Source organism: Phocoena phocoena, chromosome 8 (genome assembly GCF_963924675.1).
Source record: "Phocoena phocoena chromosome 8, mPhoPho1.1, whole genome shotgun sequence".
Classification (NCBI taxonomy): Eukaryota; Metazoa; Chordata; class Mammalia; order Artiodactyla; family Phocoenidae; genus Phocoena; species Phocoena phocoena.
In genome coordinates this window covers 26,559,342-26,574,311 of record NC_089226.1, presented here as the reverse complement: position 1 = coordinate 26,574,311, position 14,970 = coordinate 26,559,342, and the positions used below count along the sequence as shown (strand labels likewise).

Sequence of the window (14,970 nt, the reverse complement as noted above, 5' to 3'; positions counted from 1 at the left end):
CATGTCTCTTAGGTCTTCTTTGTAAAATGTGATTTTTTTTTTTAATATAATGTCTCTCTTTATCCTGATTAGCACTTTTAATCTTAATTCCACCTTATTTGATATTAATACTACTCCTTCCTTGCTTTTTTTTTTCTTGTAGATTCTTGGAAATTTTTGCCTAACATTTATTTTCAAACTTTTTTTTTTAAATCACCTTTTATAAGTTGTTTTATAGATATGCAATTCTTATATATGGAGTGAGAATTTCTGATATTTGATGGGATTTATTTGTTTACACTTAATGAAATGCATAATTTACTGATTTTCTTTCTTCCAACTTGATTTATGATAATTATTCATTTTACATTGTTTTTTCTTTTTCTTATTTTTGCTATTTTGATCATGTTGAATATAAAATTTTTTTAACCTTTGCAGTTTGAAAGTTCTCTTCTACTTTCCCATTTCATTATTGCTTAGCTTCCCTTTTTTGTTACTAAAATTAGGTCCATGTGTTTTTTCATTATTTTAAAACAAAATATCACTTATTTCCTTACTAAGAATGTATTTTTTTTTCTAATTGCCATATCCCATTTGGAAGAGACCTTTAGAGTGCTGTTAGAACATTTTCTCCTTTCCCCCTCCCCACTGTTTCTCCCTAACCTCCTAAATCTTGGGTTTTGCTGAGATTGTTTAGTTCCAGATTGTCAATAAAATTTACCTTGCAGTTGTCAACAGTTTCCCTTTCTCTCTATTTCAGTAATTTTATTTAGATTTATATTACAAATTTGCAAAAAAATCTGTCATTGACACATACACACACACACACACACACACCTGTGTGTGTGTGTGTGTTGCAAGGTTCATTGCTCCTTGATGTTTTTACTTTTCCCATTTTCTCTTACCAGGACTCCTCTGTTTCATTTGTTATTTGGTTAAAGTGTTTTTTCAATTATTTTCCTCAGGTGTTTCACTGAGTCATATTGTTTCTGAATCTGCCAGATATCTTGGCTGGATAATGAATTCTTAGATTTAAATTCTCTCAGTATTCCACATATATTATTCCACCATCATCTAGCTTACAGAATTGCAAATAAGAAAAACATTTTTTTTTAAGTTTTTTGAAAATTACTTGTTCTTTCCTGCAACTTAAAAGATTTTATCTCTTGTATTTCAGGAATTTAACCAGATGTGCTTAGATTTTTGCGTGTGTGTATGTGTGTGTGTTTTCTTACCAGTCTTGGCTGGAGCTTGTGCCTTTTCTATCAGTTGATTCACAATCTTCTACAGTTCAGGGAAAATTCTATTATTGTTTTAGTTATAGTCCTTCCTCCATTGGTTTCTTTTTCTCTTTCTAGATCACACTGTTTCTAGGGATCATACATTTCACGAGTTGTCCTACTAAATCTGTTTATGGTCAACAGAAGGATCATAGACAAAAGGGAATATCTGGTATTTTACAAGAAAGGCACAAACATGTGCTCTGCTGTTTGAAAGCAAGGAGTACTAACTGATACTGTTGGAGTGTACTTTTATGATGCTCTGCTTTTTAGATATAGTTTCTGGGTAAAAAAGTACTCCCAGTACTCAGGGTTTGGCATCATCTCCATTATGCCATGTTTCTAACTTAAAATTTTTGCCCTCTGTTTACTTTATTATTTTATTTAATTTATTTTTTTGTCCTGTGTATATTTTAAAGCACACCTTGGCATAGTCTCAAAATTACAAACTGTAAACTTAACCATCACAAATATTTTTGTGCCTGAAGCACTTACTACACTTATAATAATAAATATTCCTTTGGGTATTCAAGAATTAATCTTAAATATGTTAGAGGGTTTCCTTTAATGCTATGCTTAGCAAATTCTTTGTTAGCTCAAAGATGTTAAAACCCTGTTTTTAAAATCTGAATATGTGTCTTGCTATTTTTAATTATATAATAAAAATTTTTAAATATTAAGGAAAATTTAATTTAGTTCACCTACACTTAAAAATAAATATATGACTTATTCTGTGTTCTTTTTTGGAGAGGGACAGGATGCCACAAATGCAATAAAAGAAGGAGGATTAAATGCCTCTAAAATGGTAGAAAATTGCAGTTTAACCCTTCATAGATTAAGAGCAAAATTGATAAGACTCTTTCTTTTTACTATTATCCCAACAGTTTTACTTATTTAACTAAAGTACTCTAACTACAAACGTCTTATCTCACCTCACCAAGATGCAAATGAGACTGTATTGATAGCTCAGATTCAAAACAATTTCCCTTAAAATTACGATTTGGGCAATGGGATTTCTTTCCAGGCTTTCTTCTTTGTTATTATTTAGACATATGTAATATTTACCCTTAAATCTCTGGATGCGGAGACTAACTTTATTTATTTGTAGATTGGCATGGCACTAGAATTATATTCTTATAAAAGTGTCATCTGGGTTTCAAACATAGTTGAGAAACATCTTATCGTCTTGCTAGATAAAATAATTTTTTCTTGACAAATACTGTATGGTGTCACTTATATGTGGAATCTGAAAAAGCCAAACTCATAGAGAGTAGAATGGTGGTTACCTGGGGCTGGGGGAAATAGGGAAATGTTCTAACTTCCAGTTAGAAGATGACTAATTTCTGGAGATCTAATGCACTGCCTTGTGATTATAGTTAACAATTGTGCATTATACTTTGAAAGTTAAGAGCAGAGTTCGAATATTCTTACCACAACAAAAGAAATGGTAATTATGTGAAGTGATGGAGACGTAAACTAATGGTACGATGCTAATCATTTTGCAATATTTAAGTGTATCAAATCAACACATTGTGTACCTTAAACTTACACCATGTTATATCTCAATAAAGCTGGAAAAATAATTGTCTAAAAGGATAATTGTTTACTTAAAATGTTGAAATCTTTTGGACTTGAGATACTGTTGTGATTGAGTTATATTACTTAGATATCAGGTTGATGAAACCTAAGTAATTAATCAAAAAGGAATTATGGAGGTCCACAATTCACAGAAGTGATAAGCTGGTAGGTATTCAGCTCCTTGGTTGAAGTTTAAGCAACTTGAAGAAATACCTTCCGCTTTGGTATTTTCCCATGTTAGTGGAGACTGATACATTTGCTGGGTGATAAGGATGGTCTCTAGACCTAGAAAGACACAAATTTCCCTCTTTTATTAATAAATCTTCCCCCAGAGGATCCAGGACCCCATTCAATGCTATATCTTTCGTGTCATACGTTTCTCTATTCACTCAGTTCTCAATGAAGGCAACATTTCCCTTTCCAAGCATGGAGGCCAGATTTTTTTAAAAACAATTTTATAAAATAAGTAATTTTAACCTTCCAATAATATTATTGATACAGCTGAAAACTAATATTCTGTTTCTTCATTTGTCCCACCCTCCTCAACTCATTATACTGTCTTTTGCCTCCATCTCCCCACTGAAATTGCTCTGTCAAAGGTCCCTGAAGTTCTGACCAATCCAATTTAAAGTTTTTTTCCTTGACCTCTCTGTGGCATTTGATAGCCATTGACTGCTCCTTGTAGCTCCTTTCTATTGACTTCAGTGATGCACTAATTCACCTGACATCCAGCTATTATTTATTGAGCACCCATAAATGTCAGGCAGAATGTTAGGCATTGATGATATTTCAATGGGCAAGACATGCATTTTTCCCCCACGCAGATGTTTTACTCATTTAATACAGTGCACATTATCACACAATATTTATTACACAAGATCTAGTATTAGACAGACTTCACTTTGAGACCTGGCTCTGCTACCTACAATTGGGTGAACATGGGCAAATTTCTTAACATTCCCCACCTTTAAAATGGGTGCAATTAAAAATATCCACTTGATAGGAATTTTTAAAATGTTAAAGTAATATACGAAAATGTTTGGCACACTGCTTGGTACTAATTTCTCCATTCTTACTGGAACTACCTAATTCAGTCAATATAACCTTATAGAGACACTGCAGCATCTCTTTGGCTGCTATCTTTGACTCTGGTCTTGTCACACTTAAGTCCAACTTCTACATTGCTGATTAATTAGCAGCTCATCCCACCACCCCTGCTCCACAGCCATTATACACTTACTACTTGCTCTTCCCTGATTCTTCTGGGCTCTTTCACCTCCCTGCTTCATTCATATTTCATTACCGTCCATCTGTTAGAGTGCTCCTTCCTTCCTTGTTGGCTTTTTGAACACCTACTTTTTCTTAAAATTATCTTTCAAACTTTATCTCCCTGAGGAGAAAGTCAGACATTCTTTTTCCCATACTGTCATAGCTCCTGTATGCCTCTGTTATAGCCCAATCATCTGTAATTTAATTATCTGTGGGGGCCCATGAGAGAAAAGGATGTGTCTAGTTGCCTTGGTATCCTTTGATGTGGCACAACTGTAGCTTTAAAATTGATTCTAGATGAATGTTTAGTTTCTATGAATGAATACTTAGCCTCCATGTGCTGGGCATTATGCTAGTGATAGGTATGCAGACATATATGCCCTCAAGAGGTGCACAGTGTGAAGTTGGATAAGGGACAAAAGATTCATGTCATGAATTAACACACTATTTCATTTTCAGTTAAAGGATGTCAGAATTTAAGCTATTCATTTTTTTGAAGGGATGAATTAATAGTAATTTAAAATTCCTTTAATTTACCTGCTAATGAAAGCAGTTTTATTGTAAGTTTTGCCTCTTTAAGAAATGTATTTTTATATACCCAAATGTCAAGCTTCTTGTGATAAGAGCAGAGGAGCATTGTTTCTATGTTTCAGGTGATTTACTGGAAGTAGGGGGTTTGCATCAATTATAAGTGGAACCTTGGGAGTGAGACTGAGCTAAACTACTTTCTCTGTGCTTTCTAAATTTTGAGATGTTTAAAGTGCAAGTCTTGGGTATTGATTCATAGCATATTTGCAGAAGTTGAAGTGATCATTCCCTAGTTCTAATTTTTCAAGCTCTAAGAATTTTTTTATTTTCTCAGCTTGCACAGTTTAACAATTGTGAGACCAAAAATATTTATTAGTTAATTGAATACTGTGGTGTATATAGAATTGCCATGTATAGTATTTGCATATAATATTAAAAATAATTTAGTTTTTCTTTATTGATACAAGCCACTTTAGCACCCTGGTAGGCTTTAGCATTATCATTTGAGACTTAATAACCATTGTATCTTAGGTACAGAAGTGCTTTTTAAAGCAGCAAGGATTGATAGACTGCTGTACTCACAAGTAGTTTTAATTTTGTTGCCTCTGGTGAATTTACTTACTTGTTATTTTCTGTATGATTCTTTGGGATTATGACATTTGGAAATAGGACATAAGCTTACTGTATTATATCTGTGTTCTTAATAACTGTGAGGGCATTGTTAATGTTATGAAAAATTCAAGTTAGAAGAAATTCTCTTTTTCTCGTCTGTGCATAAAGACCCTAAGTCCTTTAAGACACAACTCTGCAAAGTATAGAAGCAATCCATGGAACATTTTCAGTGGCACGTGGAATTTTGTTGTTCAGCAAATATAGTCAAATTATAGGAATTTTTATTTATTCTGAACTTAGTTTTTAATAAGAATTTCATAATTAAAAATTAATAGCAGCAAATAATATTGCCATTGAAGGGACATAAGTTTAATTTGTATGTATTAGAAATTTTTAGTTACAGTATAGTGATGGTGATGTAAGGATTTTGTATGGAAAGACGTTTTAGTGAAGGGCTTTTCAGACAGCTAGTAATTAAACCAGGAGAGAATGGTTTATAATCCAAGAGAGAAGAGCAATTTAGGAGGAAGAGTTGATGAACATTATAAAACTAAAGGAAAAAGAAAAGTTAAGTAATATGACAAAACAGGATATATTGGTGTAAATAATTACAAAAGCAGTTTTAATGGAGCAGTTGGAACAGGAGCCAAATTGCAGTGGATATCATCTATCTTGTTTTCTCTCTTTCACACCAGGGAACTAGTTAGAAAACTGCTATTATAATCAATTCTGGCTGGCATTATTGTTAGTGAATGCAACATATGTTGAAGTTCAATCTTGTAACATTACAGTGTGAGATGAGTAGTGATGTTTTTATCCTAGTAGGTGACTTTCTCAGCTTCTCTTGAACATCAGATCTATGAAACTAAAATTAATGTGAAATGCTTCTTAATAATGGGACTGATTTTCACTTAAATTTTCTACTTCTCATTTCACATGGATTTTAAGAACTTCTTTGTCAAACTAACTTCTTAACTTGGCTTCCACAATATTTAGACTCTATGGTAAGTTCTTAAAAAATATTTGATGTGTTTGGACTCTATTTTAAAACAATATTATTGACTCTGTTTTATCCCCTCACTTCTGCATGGGGAGAACTCATAGGGAATAAGTAGGAGCAGCACACTAAGCCATAGACAGCCTAGACTACTTTGCATTCTTACAGGGCACTAACAAAGTGACCTGTCTTTTCCTGTCTGATTTTCAGGACCTTTTGATAAGATGAGATAGATAATGAAATAAAATATGAATATGTAAACTACATGTACTGATTTCAGCCAAAGTCAGAGAAGCACTAGGGTGACTCTACATAGAAGCTTTCTTTAGGATACAGACTCTGGCTCTTTTATCTGTGCTGTACTCTTCCTCAAGGGTGGATCTAACTAGATTATGTGTGATTCTGCTTCTAATTACTATATAATGCATTGTGTGTGTGTGTGTGTGTGTGTGTGTGTGTGTGTGTGTTTATTTATTATAACCATTATTATAAGGTAGATTTCCTTTTGCCATAGCATCTTAGAATAAGTATGAACCGAGAAAACCTAAAGACTTTTAACTCTGTCTGGTCAGATTCCTACTCTACTTTTGTCTGCTCTCATTTTTGTGAGTGAAAGAGTGAATGCAAATCATTCCACAGTTTTAATTCCTTGTTTTGTCTCTCACTTCCTGGGGTCTAGCTGACCTGCATGATTTTCTCGGAGATTACTAATTTAAGTACTTCTGTTTATGCAAGATAACCTGATGCCTTTCTCTGCTCATGTATCATAGATTCCCTCTCTGGTTATATTTTCTACTTAACAAGTGAATTGTGATAAGTAAAATAGTAATATTGAATGGACATAATAAACAACTTTATAATAGCCTATTAAAATTCTTTAACGATGAGGGAAATTGTTAAGGAAAATATATTATTCATGATAATTACAGCAAATGGAGTATAGTATTGAAAAGAAAAGAGAACAGCTAGATTAGCAGCATTTAAAAACTTCATGCTCCAGGGTTTGAGGGGAGGGAGGAATGAATAGGTGGCACACAGAGGATTTTTAGGGCAGCAAAACTATTCTGTATGATACTATAATGGTGGGCACATGTTACTATACATTTGTCAAAACTCAAGTATATACAACACGAAGAATGAACCCTAATGTAAACTATGAACTTTGGGTGATAATGTTATGTCAGTGTAGGTTCATTGATTGTAACAACTGTACCACTGTAGTGCACAATATCAATAGTTGCCAGGGGAGGGGTTTGTGGGGGGGGGCAGGGGGTACATGGAAAATATCTTTATATTCTGCTCAGTTTTGCTATGAATCTAAAATTGCACTAATAAAGTCTATTTTAAAACAACAACAAAAAGTTTATGCTCATTAACATCTTAGAAGCGTCCAGAAAATGAACTGAAATTTACTTTCTTTAACTCAAATTGAATGACTTAACCTATTTGGGAAATTTGTGTACCCAAGGGAAATACCTCTCTTGCTTCTCTCACTAGCTGCCTCTTCTGGTAAGCATTAAAAAAGCTGTGAATTCAATTATTTGTATTATACTTTATTAACATTTGCTTCCATTTACCTCTAGGTTTGAAGTTTGAGGAAATTCAAGAAAGATTTGGTGAGGAGTTCTTTAATATATGCTTTGATGAGAATGAGAGAGTCCTTCGAGCTGTAGGTGGCACGTTGCAGGACTTTTTTAATGGCTTTGATGCTTTGTTGGAACACATTAGAACTTCTTTTGGAAAACAGGCCACTCTGGAGTCACCATCATTCCTATGCAAAGAGCTCCCTGAAGGTAATCTTATGCTCCACTACTTCCACCCTCACCACATTGTGGGGTTTGCAATGCTTGGAATGATTAAGGCTGCAGGAAAGAAAATCTATCAGCTGGATGTAGAAGTGGACCAGGTTGCAAATGAGAAACTGTGCTCTGATGGTGCAAACCCAGGCAATTGTAGCGGTCTTACTTTCCTTATCAAACAATGTGAAAATACTAGTATCACGAAGAACCTTCCACAGGGAGCCTCCCAAGTTCCTGCGGACCTCAGAATTAGCATCAACACCTTCTGCAGAGCCTTCCCTTTCCATTTGATGTTTGACCCCCACATGACAGTCCTTCAGCTGGGGGAAGGCCTAAGGAAGCAGCTCCGATGTGACACTCACAAAGTGCTCAGGTTTGAGGACTGCTTCGAGATTGTTTCTCCAAAGGTTAATGCCACCTTCGAAAGGGTTCTGCTGCGACTGTCCACGCCATTTGTGATTAGGACCAAGCCTGAGGCTTCTGGCACTGAGAATAAAGACAAGGTAAGTGGCTATGGACTGGATATGGGTGATGGGAACTAGGAGATTTACATAATTATTTTAGTAAATTACATGATGGCAGTACTTGTCATTATTTAGGCGAGATAACCTAGAGTGTCATTTAGAAAATTACTTGTCCCTGGATATATGTAAAAAGATTTGGCCTTATTCCCAGCCATTTTGCATAGTGTCTGCCTCTTTCATTAATTTATTTCATCATATAAAAAGAAGACATTTATTAATACTACCCATAGTAATTACAAAAATGATAAGACTCACTAAAAACTGGATACTGTAAACCCATGACTATTTCCACTGTTTGAACTCAAACTATAAGAGAAATAGTAAGACTGATTTCAACATTGTGGGGATCACTTGCCTTATTCTTAAATATTGCATAAATATAGGTAAAAAGCTAGCTACATTTTGAATATGTTATGTTTTAAATTTCATAATCTAGGAACATCTGGTTTACATCCTATTATTTTCTTAATATGCAGAATAATGTATCAAATGACTATCTCAAAACTTCTCTTCTAATTAAATTTTTGTGTTGAAAAAGAGACATTTCTTTAGAACATGTTCACTTCTTGAGAGAAGACACTGGAATTATTCTTTTAAATTTAGGGAATATTAAAGCTATTGGTTTTGATTTATAGAAGTACAGTATTTGGCTAGAAGTGTTTGAAGCATATTTGGCCTTAGAATTGAAGTTAATATTATTGAAAATGTGCCTGAAGTAGAATATATTATTACCAATGTTGATTGCTTTATATATTTTGTAGATGTGACAACAATTAATTCAATTTAAAGTTACTGCTTCAGATTTCCCCCCCTATATTTCATCTTGTATGTCTATTTAATTTGTATACCACAGTAAGAAATAGACACAGTGAAATGATGACTCAGATGTCAAGGCCCCCTGCCAGTTCCAATAATAAGGAACTGTGCTCATTGAGAAGATGCAATTATAATTTAAACATGTTAGTGGCAGTTTAAAAATAAAGCAATAGGCAGGATTTTTAGTTAGAATAGGGATGGAAATCCTCTCATTCTCTGTGCATTTCTGCTTATTCACCTGGGTTTGCCAGAATGGGACATTTGGGAGGCTACAGTTTAGCCCAAATAAAATTGTAATCAATAAAGTAAAGTTATGGCATGGAATCTTAACCAGATGAGTAATATTTTTGAATTGTTATGTTCCAAATTCCAAATTTATAGTTTCCTAAAACATGGAAAGAAGAAAATAAGGGTTAAAAATTATGATCCTGTTGATAAATTTGACCTTGATATTCATTATTTTTCCCATAATTGCTGGTCTTGTTAATAACTCCATGTTATCTGAAGTTTCTAATTTTGTATTGGGCTTTGATAAGAAAGTTCTAATTTTCAATAATGTAAGATATTTATTCTTTAGTCTACAGTGAAGGCTTTCATTTTACTTTAACTATTTTAGCTCTGCACTTAATACCAATGGACTACCACCCCTGCCATCAAAAAGAAAAACAACAAAAACAAGAGCTAATCATACAGCTGAATGATGGTAAATCATTTGCAGAGTGAACTATAATGCTTTTGCTAAACCATGATCTTTGTCATTTTGTGTTGTCAGTAGTGTTAACTATATAACTAGAGGTAGAACACTCTTGTAAGCAATTTGGTGAGGTAGCCATCATCCTAGTTTCAAAGAATTTACATCTCGATTCTGCAGTAATGAGTTATAAAGACATAAGTGTTTGTTACCAGAAGCAAAAATATCATTGAGAGGCATCTGATGCATTTTCAAAGAGAGGCAAAGGGGAATCTGAGTTTTCAACCATGAAAATCTCATCCTTTTATCAATACTAAGTTAGAATAATTCTCTAACAAATTAGGCTGCCTACCTCGGAAAGTTATTTGTGAAGATTAAATGACACAATCCGTGTAAAATTCTTATTATATCTTTGGCTTCAGGGTTAAGTGTTGAATAAATGTTCATTATTGTTACTTCTACCACTATTATTATTATTATTGTTCCTTTCCCCTTGTCACATTCCTCCTATCCTCTCTTCTTGCCTTATGGAAGTTAGTACTGGAAATCAGTAGGTTGAATAATTTTAGAGAAATATCAACTCTACCTAACATCTTCACAAAATACGACTTGGGTTTGTCTTCTTAATAATGACTAGAAGACCATTTGTCACAAATCCTGTAGGAGCTTTGTTTGAATCTGCTTTTTTATTTATAGGCTATCATTGTTTTAAAACCCCTAGTCCCTTTTTCAAATTCACTAAAGTTTGGAATCAAGTTTTTATTACCTGTGTCTATTAATATATTTTATGTTCACTTGTTACAGCACTTTGTTGTGTCAGTGGCTTCCAGAATAAAATGGACTGGTTAGCTTAGGCAAAACCTGAAACAGCAATGGATTTGAGAATCAATAAATGAATTCCTTTAACATTTTTTTTCCTTAGTAGCAATGTTTCAAAGAACATTGTGGAAGGAGTCCAGCATTTGAAATACATCATCCCTATGATACAGCAATGGCATGCTATTCATCTTCACTTTTGTTCTCAAGGTTAGAACTTAGGAAAAGCATAATAACAACAACACATTTCTTTTTCAATCCCCAGAAATATCATCACATTTTGCCTTATTAATTAGAAGCTGCAAAACAAATATCAGGAGATAATTTTAAAAGACTAAAGGAAGAATTAACCTCTGATTTTCTGTGGTCAAATCAGTTTCCAAAATGCTCCTTTATCTTTTCTAGACATGTGCCCATTATTTTTCTGACATGGTGATTGAAAAGTTTAAAATATATTTAATAATCTTACCAATCCATGATGACGCTGTTGAGAGACAAGTTTCATCCAGTTGTTAAGAATACATTATTTGACTTCAACTTAAAATTAATTTAATTTGGGAAAATGTGAGCATTCCTTCTCTGTTCAGATCATAATATTCTATTAGAGAATTTCAAATACTGAACAATATTTTAGTGATGGACAAAATGACACTAGGACTTTTTCTATAAATGAGCACTATAGAACATAGATGTACAATAACTTCGATCAAAATTATCTGGAGTTTTCTTTGCTCTTATAATTATAAATGAGATATTTAATTTTAATTTTTATGTTTATTTTCTCTAGAATTTCTCCCTGACCATAAACTACCTTTTAAAGTAGGTTAGACAAATTTAGATTTTTTTAAATTGAAGTATAGTTGATTTACAGTATTATATTGGTTTTAGGTGTACAGCATAGTGATTCAGTATTTTTACGATTATACGCCATTAAAAGTTATTACAAGGTAATGGCTATAATTCCCTGTGCTATAAAATATATCCTTGGTGCTTATCTATTTTATACATAGTAGTTTGTATCTCTTAATCCCGTACCCCCAATTTGCCACTCCCGTTTCCCTCTCCCATTTGGTAACCACTAGTTTCTTTTCCTTCTGTGTGAGTCTGTTTTCATTTGCATATACATTTGTTTGTAGTATTTTTTAGACTCCACATATAAGAGATATGTAGTATTTGTCTTTCTTTGTCTGACTTATTTCACTAAGCATAATATTCTCTAGGTCCATCCACATTGCTGCAAATGGCAGAATTTTATTTTATTTTTAAATGGCTGAGTAATATTCCACTGTATATATCTTCTTTATCCATTCTTCTATTCATGGGCACTTGAACTGCTTCCATATCTTAGCTATTGTAAATTGTGCTGCTATGAACATTGGGGTGCACGTATCTGTTCAAATTAGTGTTTTCATTTTTATATACTTAGGAGTGGAATTGTGGATCATATGATAATTCTACTTTTAGTTTTTTGAGCAACCTCCAGACTGTTTTCCATAGTGGTTGCACCAATTTACATTACCACCAGTGGTTTACAATGGTTCCCTTTTCTCCACATCCTCTCCAAAATTTGTTATTTGTAGACTTTTTGATGATAGCCATTCTGATAGGTGTGAGGTGATATCTTGCTGTCGTTTTGATTTGCATTTCTCTAATAAGTAGTGATGTTGAGCATCTTTTCATGTCCCATTGGCCATCTGTATGTCTTCTCAGAAAAAATGTCTTTTCAGGTTTTCTGCCCAGTTTTTCATTGGGCTGCTTGATTTTTAGATACTGAGATGTATGAGCTGTCTATATATTTTAGATATTAACCCCTTGATGGTCATATAATTTGCAAATATTTCCTCTAATTCTGTAGGTCGTAATTTCATTTTGTTGATGGTTTCCTTTGCTGTACAAAAAATTTTAAGTTTTATTAGGTCCCATTTGTTTATTTTTGCTTTTATTTCTTTGGTCTTAGGGAACAGATACAGAAAAATATTGCTCGATTTATGTCAGTGTTCTGCCTATGTTTTCTTCTAGGAGTTTTACGGTTTCCAGTCTCACATTTAGGTCTTTAATTCATTTTTGGAGTTTATTTTTGTATATGGTATGAGGAAATGTTCTAATGTCACTGTTTTACATGTTTTTTCAACACCAACTTGTTGAAGAGTCTGTCTTTTCTCCATTGTATATTCTTGCCTCCTTTGTCATAGATTGATTGACTGTCATAGTGTGGGTTTATTTCTGGGCTGTCTATTCAGTTGATCTATGTGTCTGTTTTTGTGCTAGTAGTATGCTGTTTTGACTACTGTAGCTTTGTAGTATAATCTGAAGCCTGGGAGGGTGATATCTCCAGGTCTGTTCTTTATTTCTAAAGATTGCCTTGGCGATTTGGGGTCTTTTTTGGTTCCACATGAATTTTAGAATCATTTGTTCTAATTCTGTGAAAATATCATAGGTATTTTGTTAGGGATTATGTTAAATCTGTAGATTGCTTTGGGTAGTATGGCCATTTTAACTATTAATTCTTCTAATCCAAGAGCATGGGATATCGTTCCACTTCTTTGTATCATCTTCAGTTTCCTTCATTAATGTTTTATAGTTTTCAGACTATAAGTTGTTCAGCTCCTTGGTTAAGTTTATTCCTAGCTATTTTATTCTTTTTGCTGCAATTTTAAGTGGGATTTTTTTTTTTTAACTTTCTCTTTCTGATCTTTCATTGTTAGTGTATATAATGCAACAGATTTCGGTATGTTGCTCTTGTATCCTGTAACTTTGCTGAGTTTATTAGTTCTAATAGTTTTTAGGTGGAGTCTTAAGGGTGTTCTATGTAAAGAATCATATCATATGCAAATAGGGACAGTTTTAATTTTTTGCCTTCTAATTTGCATTCCTTTTATTTATTTTCCTTGTCTGATTGTGTCACTAGGACTTCTGATACTGTGTTAAATAGAAGTGGTCAGAGTGGGCATCCTTGTCTTTTTCCTGAATTGTTCCCATAGGTTTTGAAGTGTTGTGTTTCCATTGTCCTTTGTCTTGAGCTATCTTTTTACTTCCTCTTAGATTTCTTCATTGACCTAGTAGCTTTTTAGTTACATGTTGTTTAATCTCTACATGTTTGTGTTTTCCCCATTTTTCTTCCTGTAGTTGATTTCTAGTTTCATACCTTTATGGTCAGAAAAAATTACTTGATATAATTTCTATTCTTAAATTTGTTGAGACTGGTTTTGTGGCCTAGCTTGTGATCTATCCTGGAGAACATTCCATGTTCACTTGAAAAGAGTGTGTATTCTGCTGTTTTTGGATGTAATGTCCTATAGTTATAGAGTCCAGATGGCCTAGTGTGTCATTTAAGAACACTTTTTCCTTATTGATTTTCCATCTAGATGATCTGTCTATTGATGTCAGTGGGGTGTTAAAGTGCCCTACTCTTATTGTATTATTGTCAATTTCTCCTTTTTATGACTGTTAGCATTTGCTTTCTATATTTAGGTGTTCCTGTATTGGGTGCATATATGTTAATGAGTGTAATATCTTCTTCTTGCATCAATCCCATTATCATTATATAATGCACTTCTTTGTCTTTTATTATAGCCCTTGTTTTAAGTCTATTTTGTCTGATATGAGTATTGCCATCCCTGCTTCCTTGTCATTTCCATTTACATGAAATAACTTTTTCCATCCCTTCACTTCTAGTTCAGTGTGTGTCTTTCACCCTGAAGTGTCTATTGTAGGGAGTATATTGAAGGATCTTGTTTTCAACCCAGTCAGCCACCCTGTGTCTTTTGAATGGAGGTTTTAGACCATTGATACATAAAGTAATTATTGACAGTATGTAATTATTGCTATTTTATTACTTGTTTTTTGGTTGTTTTTGTAGTTCTTCCTTGTTCATTTCTTCTGTTTCCTCCCCTTGTGGTTTGATGATTATTTTTAGCAACATGCTTGTGTTTCTTTTTGATTTTGGTATATGTAATTGTAGGTTTTTAATTTGTTGTTATCATGAGATTCACATATATTGACCAATAATTATATTTACTTGTTTTAAACTGGTAGTCATTTAAGCTCAAACACATTTTAAAAAATCTACATTTTTTTATTC

The 14,970-nt window shown here is 33.3% G+C and overlaps 1 protein-coding gene across 1 annotated transcript in view; it reads left to right on the top strand.

The window, feature by feature from the left end:
- Positions 1–14,970, top strand: part of GUCY1A2 (guanylate cyclase 1 soluble subunit alpha 2) — a 436,032-nt gene that overhangs the window by 74,846 nt on the left and 346,216 nt on the right. Inside the window, exon 4 of the mRNA XM_065882085.1 lies at positions 7,827–8,545. Coding sequence (XP_065738157.1) covers positions 7,827–8,545 — 719 coding nt within the window. The remainder of the gene's footprint in view (positions 1–7,826; positions 8,546–14,970) is intronic.